This window comes from Podarcis liolepis, assembly GCF_965112155.1.
Source record: "Podarcis liolepis genome assembly, chromosome: 5".
In the NCBI taxonomy this organism is placed as follows: domain Eukaryota; kingdom Metazoa; phylum Chordata; class Lepidosauria; order Squamata; family Lacertidae; genus Podarcis; species Podarcis liolepis.
In genome coordinates this window covers 22,907,967-22,914,868 of record NC_139556.1, presented here as the reverse complement: position 1 = coordinate 22,914,868, position 6,902 = coordinate 22,907,967, and the positions used below count along the sequence as shown (strand labels likewise).

General features: G+C 45.0%; 1 protein-coding gene across 2 annotated transcripts in view; it reads left to right on the top strand.

Annotated features, from left to right (window-relative positions):
• Nucleotides 1-1,066: 1,066 nt before the first annotated feature.
• Nucleotides 1,067-6,902, top strand: part of LOC310706590 (uncharacterized protein) — a 61,892-nt gene continuing 56,056 nt past the window's right edge. Inside the window, exons 1-3 of one of the 2 annotated variants that reach the window (XR_014525933.1) lie at nucleotides 1,068-1,391; nucleotides 2,161-2,324; nucleotides 3,084-6,481. Coding sequence is in view for 1 of the 2 variants with exons in the window: in XM_083502880.1 (XP_083359006.1) it covers nucleotides 1,370-1,391 (22 nt within the window). In the remaining variant the exon portion in view is untranslated. Of the gene's footprint in view, nucleotides 1,392-2,160; nucleotides 2,325-3,083; nucleotides 6,482-6,902 lie in introns of both variants that reach the window. The other variant, XM_083502880.1, reaches the window with a different exon arrangement.

Here is a 6,902-nt window from a genome sequence, read left to right as displayed (position 1 = left end):
CTAGCTTTTCTGGAGTCTTGATTTAATTTTCCATTCACTGAAACATTCACTTTCCTGTGTGCAAGCATATAAACATGGGCTTAATTTTCCCATAGAAAAAGAGTCAGTTGTGCGGTACATGTGGTTCTAGAGATAAAAGGTCACGTCTTCTAATGGCTGGATATTCCTGAGACACATTTTAATGCACCAATGGCTTTCTGTCCCTTTCCTTTTCTTTTTAAGTCTCTGTATCTGAGGCTAGAGTAGGTGGCAATAAATGTGGTGGGAAGTTGCTGTATTTTTTTTGTATGCAAAAGTATATTTGCAGATCCTGCTATAAGTAGATTTGGTAACACTTTTCTGTGTTAATAAGTTTGGTTTCCATTCATGAGTCTTCCATTTTTTAAAACACAGAGGTTTGAGATGGGGGTATAAGGTTTAATTGATTTTTCTACCATGAGTGTGTTAAGTTGCTCTCCAAAGCTTTAAAGACATATAAGTGTAACTTGTATGTGCCTTAGACTGCAACATGGGCATTTATCTCTATTAAAAACTTTATGGGGGATATTTTGAACACTTTATTTCATTTTCTTGCCCTTATTCCCCCCCCCAAGGTCTGTGCTCTACTGCCTTCAATGAAGCTTTATGGGAGGGTTGCCAGTGAACTAGAGGTACCACTGTATATACCTGAGGGAAGATAGCCGCGCCCTGTGGTGGCGCCTGGGGAGCGGCTACCAGATAACTCTCGGCATTGTCTTCCCTTATTACTTTCCCGCAGCATCAGAGCTATAACGAACGTCTTGCTGGGGCAACGGGGGGGCGGGGGTGTCCTTCCCGCTCCTTTTCAAATAAATGGCGATTTAATTTCCCAATAAACATGGTTAGGATCGGCTGCGGAAAACGATGGCAGGCATAGAAATAAGAGGGTAAAGTTCTTACTGGAAATTCTTTGGTTTGTCTTCTTCCAAGCCTTGTTCAGAGCAACAGGAGGTTTATTTAAAATTAGTGCCCATTGTTAAGGCAAACGACGTCAGCTAGTCTTGGAATCAACAGCAGTTTAAAGTTGGAGCCACTGCTTAAAACCAAGGGCTAAGGACGAAATCACAGGCTAAGTAGGTGAAAGTCAATTGGTTATTACTGGCGGCCGAAGAGTCAACTGCCAAAGGGGTGGCCAGGGAGGGAGGGAGGGGATTGACTCAGTTTACCAAAACGACGGAAGAAAAGGTGACTCCCTCTTATCCGCTCAGAAGTAAGGGTGGGGTTCCCCCACCGGAGATAAAAGCCCAGACCGAACCCCCAGCAGAATAGCAGAGTGAACCTGAGGGATCTTAGTGTCCATTTTTAAGGCAAAACCAATTCAGGAGAGAGCGAGAAAGAGGTTTTTTTTTTCATGATGGCAACCAACAACGAAGGTAAAAGAAACTTAAAAAAAAAAAGTTTATTAATTCACTGTCTATAAAAAACAACAACATTGCTCTAATGATTTATAGGAGAATGAGTAGGAAGAAAGATGATTTCTGTTTCATCTGGGTCAGGATCCAGGCGTAGGGAAGACTTTCAAAGACCCATTTGTGGTAGCCGGGGAGAGATTAAACATGTCTCACTATTTCCTGAGAAGAAGCCCAGGCAAGACTGCTTTGCACACCTTTATTTGTAAACAACAAGCATTTAGTGCGTGGAAAGTGCGATCCTATACAGTACACACTTTCATGAACGTTAAATCCTTTTCAAATAAACGGCGATTTAATTTCCCAATAAACGTGGTTAGGATCGGCTGCGGAAAACGATGGCAGGTATAGAAATAAGAGCGTAAACTTCTTACTGAAAATTATTTGGTTTGTTTTCATGCAAGCCTTGTTCAGAGCAACCAGAGGTTTATTTAAAGGCCACAAAGTGCGTGGATTTCAATGTCAGGTACAAAAGCCTTCCTGTAAAAAGCGAAGGCTTTGCCCTTCTGCGCTCGGCCGGGTGGGTGGTCAGCGGGGCGGTTGAAAGAATTGCCACTGAAGCGTTCTCTACCGGGGGTCGTTTTACGCAGTGTAACCTCAGGCAGCTCCCGATTCTGGGGGAAAGTGCAGGCGACGCAGCCCGGAGCTTTCCTTGTCCGGAGGAAGATCTGCAAGCGTCGCTTCTGTTTAAGCCGAGCGCTTCCTTCAGATTTGCCTCTTTGTCTTTTCCCAGGAGGAAGCTACCCCAAAGTGGGAGGAGATAGGAGAAAAAGGACCGTTTTTACTCCTGCCCAAATCGAGCTTTTAAAGAAGGAGTTTGAAGAGAACCAGTACCCCAGATACCAGACTAGGGAGTCGCTGGCGAGGAGCATCGGAGTCGAAGAAGATCGTGTGCACGTAAGAAGAGGGATAGTGGGGGTTCCTAGGACTTCCTTAAACCGCAAATACTGGATAAATTTAAATCGCTCAGAGTAATTCTTTCGTTGTCATTCGAATGCGTTAGATCTTCCTGATGCCTCCGAGCTTAACGTGAAAGGTGCCGTATTCAAGAGCCAACTTCCTCTTTCCTGGGTTTTTGTGGGGTTTTAGGGGGGGGGGCTGTTGTACCGTGGATGGAAAGGCTTTTTGTAAGGGGCGGGTGCGTTGTGTCCCCTCCTTTTCAACTGCAGGAAGAAATTGTGCCCATACTTGTTCAGAAATCCTGGCTCCTGATTAAGGCTTCCTTTTCCTTCCCACTCAAATTATTGGAGGCACATACTTTCAAATATCAAAGGTTCTGGGTTTGAACAGTAAAAACTCTTAAGAGACCTGGTTTCAACCTAATTTGAGGATAAAACCATCTGGTTTTCTAGGCTGCCTTTATAACCTGACCCACCTGACCGAACTCCCAAGGGAGTGTGCATAGGATATTCCTATTAGGAGGGCAGCTTTCAGCACCTTGCATTGAGAGACCAAATGTGCAGCATTCAGATGGAACCACAGTTAAACAACATTGCTTTTCTAGCCAATGTCCCGCAAATCCCTAGTTCTCCCACACTGAAAAAATTACACCACATGAGGCACGAATATTCGGTGGTCCTCTGAGCTAGAAAGTGAAATTATGACCTATCCATTTGGAAATAATGGGCATTTTGTTCTCTCCTTTCTTTTGTTCAGACCTGGTTTCAGAACAGAAGAGCGAGAACAAAGGTGACTGGTTCCAAAATAATGATCAGGACACGAGCTACAGCTCCTTATAGCCGCTGTGACAGAAGAAGTAGTCCATTCAACAGCCAGGGGAGCAGCCCAAAAAGCAGCCATGCAGCTTCCATTATCCCGAAAGCTTTTGTTCAGACCTGGTTTCAGAACTGAAGAGCGAGAGCAAAGATGACTGGGTCCAAAACAATGATCAGGAACCGAGCTACAACTCCTTATAGCCGCTCTGACAGAAGAAGTCCAAGCACTTCGAGGAGCAGTGCAAGAAGTCCGACGCAGCAACATTACCAGCCACGCAGCTTCCATTATCCCAAAAGCTATGGAGGAGCAGGTTTCTGGTAGCCACTTCTCAGCACCACGCAACCAGCAGAGCCCGTCTTTGCCGCACAGCAGCAGAACTCCCAGGAATTGAACCCTGTTCATTACCAGCCAGCTGCTGCTGGTGGAACAGGGCTTTGTGAGACTTCCCAGTCAAGCAACTGCCCAATTCCATATTATGATGCAGAGATGATGAGGCAGCCTCCACTATCGAATGGTAAAACTTCTGTACTCCATCAAGCAGTAAAACTCCCTGGTCTGCAATGGGGAACACTTATGCAACGGGGAATTACCCAGCTGCAAATCCTGTGCAAATGTTGCTTGAAGATTACCAAAATGGGCAGCAAAGCAATATCTTCCCTTCTCTCGACGCCTTCTAGGGTTACTCATCCATATAAATACATTTTAAAGTTTTTCAATAAAGTTTGTTATTTTAATCCTTTGTCTGGGATCATCATCTGGCTTTCCTTTTACTTAAGGATTCGCTTCCCTTTGCCCAAGCAAGCTAAGACCACTTGTATACTGAAATCAAAAATAAAAGCTGAACAATTTGCCACTTGTTCAAATAAGGACCAAAGTAAAAATCTGGGGTTAGAACAATTGGGTAAATGTTTCAAAATGTTCCAATTTTGCTTTTGTTGGGTTGATGTGGGTTACATGTTTAGTTGGGGTTGGCGGTTACTTTAATTTGGGTATAAGTATAAACTGTTCATTATTGCTATTATTATTATTTATTATTACTATTGGTTTCTTGGTTTGCTATTTATTTGTTTTGTTGTTAAATGTTTGTTGCATTGTGTTGTAAGCACAATGTATTTTGTACTCTTTGCAGAAAACAATAAAGCATATATGGATATAGATATATACGTGTGTTTTTGTGCATGTGATTCTATGGGGATGGATTTTTCTGAGCCCTGCCTGTCTGCCATGCTACATAATGCACTCCCTTTTTGAAATGTTGCATGAATACAGAAAGGGGTTGGTTTTGCCGGATCCCCCCTCTGCTTTTGCGTGCAACTTCCACGAAGGAAGAGTTCACCCAAATCAAAATGCTCAGTAGCTTGATGATGCGACTCAGACATTGGGTTAAATCAGGGGATTCAAAGTGTTAAATGAGGATGCTAATTGAGAGTATTGGGAATGCCTTACATGATTCCAATCTGTTTATAATGCTACACATTATCACTTCATCATTCAGTATTTCCTCTTGTCCCTAATCTTAAACCAAGCTAATCTTTGCTGACTTTCTGACAACCAGACAAGGGACCAATTTTGCTTATGCGGTTCAGGGTTTGCTTTCCCTCTGCTTTCCAGCCAAATGGTTCTGAAACCGGGTTTCAATTCCACGAGCTTATTTCTCTATTTATATCCCACCCAGGGGCGCCCACTTGAATAGAAAATTGCGGGGGGGGGGGGGTTAAGGGACCTGGGCCCAAGAGTTGGCTCCTAGGACCCCACCTTTCCCCCCCTGGGACCTTGAGGCGGCCCACCTCCTTCTTCCCTCTCAGCCCCCGACACCCCCGCGAGGGAGACCAGCCTGAGAGGCGGCGACTGGCGCAAAGGCACCCGAGTGAGCTTCGGGGCTGGTAGTAGGGTGTGTGTGTGTGTGTGTGTGTGTGTGTGTGTGTGTGTGTGTGCGTGCAGGGTTTGTGGTGTGTGCGTGCGTTTATGCAGGGATTTGAACCCTGCCTGCCTCAGACCAGCACGCAGATACGCCGCCAAATACGGTATATACATGCCTGAGGGAAGATGGCGCCGCCGCGCCCTGTGGTGGCGCCCTATGGGGACCGGCTACCAGATAACTCTGAAGGGCTTCCCTCTCGACACTGTCTTCCCATTGTGTTCCCGCAGCACCAGCGCTATAACGAACGTATTGCTCGGGCAACGGGGGCGGGGGTGTCCTTCCCGCTCCTCTTTCTCGTCCCAACTGCCGCCCCTCCCCCACTCCCTCTCGCTTCGCCTCAGAGATTCAAAGTTGGCGCCGCGCGCCGTTTCCCGCCCAAACCGCCCCCGCGCATGCGCCCCCGCCTGTCCTGCCTTGGCGCCCTTTGGCCACGCCTTCCCCTGCGGCCTCGCCTTGGCCCCCCCCCTCCTCCTCTCTGGTCTCCCGCTTCTCCCCCCCTCCCCTCGGTCTCCTCTTCGCTCCCTCTTCACACAATGACCCCCCACCCCACCCCGCAGGGGGGACCCACCCGTGAGGCGAGATAAGCGCATTAGCATGTCTGGCCTTTGAGGAAGGCTGCCCCCTCTCGCCTTCCATTCTGGTCCTGTCATTCCTTCATCCTTCAGCTCCCCTCTGGCCCCTCCAGGCTCAGCAGGGGGGGGGGGGCGGGCGGGGCGGCTGGGCTGCCCTAAATCCGCCTCTGCTTGGAAGTTCTTTGTTCTCTTTTGTTTTTGGTTGATCCTGATTTTTAATTATTATAAATCAAGACAGATCCATTTAGTCAGAAATACGCCCCTCTCAATCCCTACCATTTCATTTACTTATGTACTGCTTTTGAAATGAACCTCACAAAGTGGTTTACATCAATATATCAAAACAATAAGCATACATGTAAAATGTAATAAAACAGCAAAGGCAAACTGCAAGGGGGAAAAGTTCAATGAATTTAGGATTGTAGCTTTTAAAAGTGTAGTTTAGTGGGAGGTTGGATCTTACTATTTTTTTGTTAAAGGTGAACCTCATTTTTGTTCCAAATTGTTGTTCTCCAGACCAGTTTCTATTCACCCAGACCAAATGATTCTGCCACCCTGACCAGTTAATACTTAAACTCTTCTGTATTGCTTCATCAGTGTGATTACACTATTGACAGAGAACTTTGATCACCATGTTAACATCTATGATGTCATGAAGAGCTCTATCTGAATTGAAATTTACATGGATTTGTTGAGCATTCAGATGTCTATCTAAATACCGGTAGTGTGTGAAGTAATCTTAAGAGAATGATAACTTGGGAAACTGCTCTGCTTGGCTGTCCTACAATTGCATTCAGGATAAGAAGAAGACTACAGTGAGGGCAGGCAGATCTCTGAAGCACCAGGTGTGTATCCTTTCTCCTCAAACTACTTGCCAGATCAAACACTGCACAGAATTTCCCCCACTGATTGATCTACATTGGATTATTCCTGTCTGATTTAGGGATGCTGATTTGTTCTATTTGTCTACTTTTAGGAGGGTTTTAAAAACAATTAATTAATTAAAAACATTTAAAGACAAGAGAGAGAGAGAGAGAGATTGCACATACTTTTGTAAACCAAGAAAATCTTTAGTAAAGATACATTAAAAAGAAACATTTAAAGACCACTTGATTGTAATAGAATCTCTGTAAACAAAACTCTGTAAACAAATTACCAATGACTGACAGTTAAAAACAAGTATTTTTAAAATTTGGAATATAATTTAAATCAGCAGTAAGCTAAAAAGATATTCAAACACATTCCATTTCTACATGCCTAGATAGG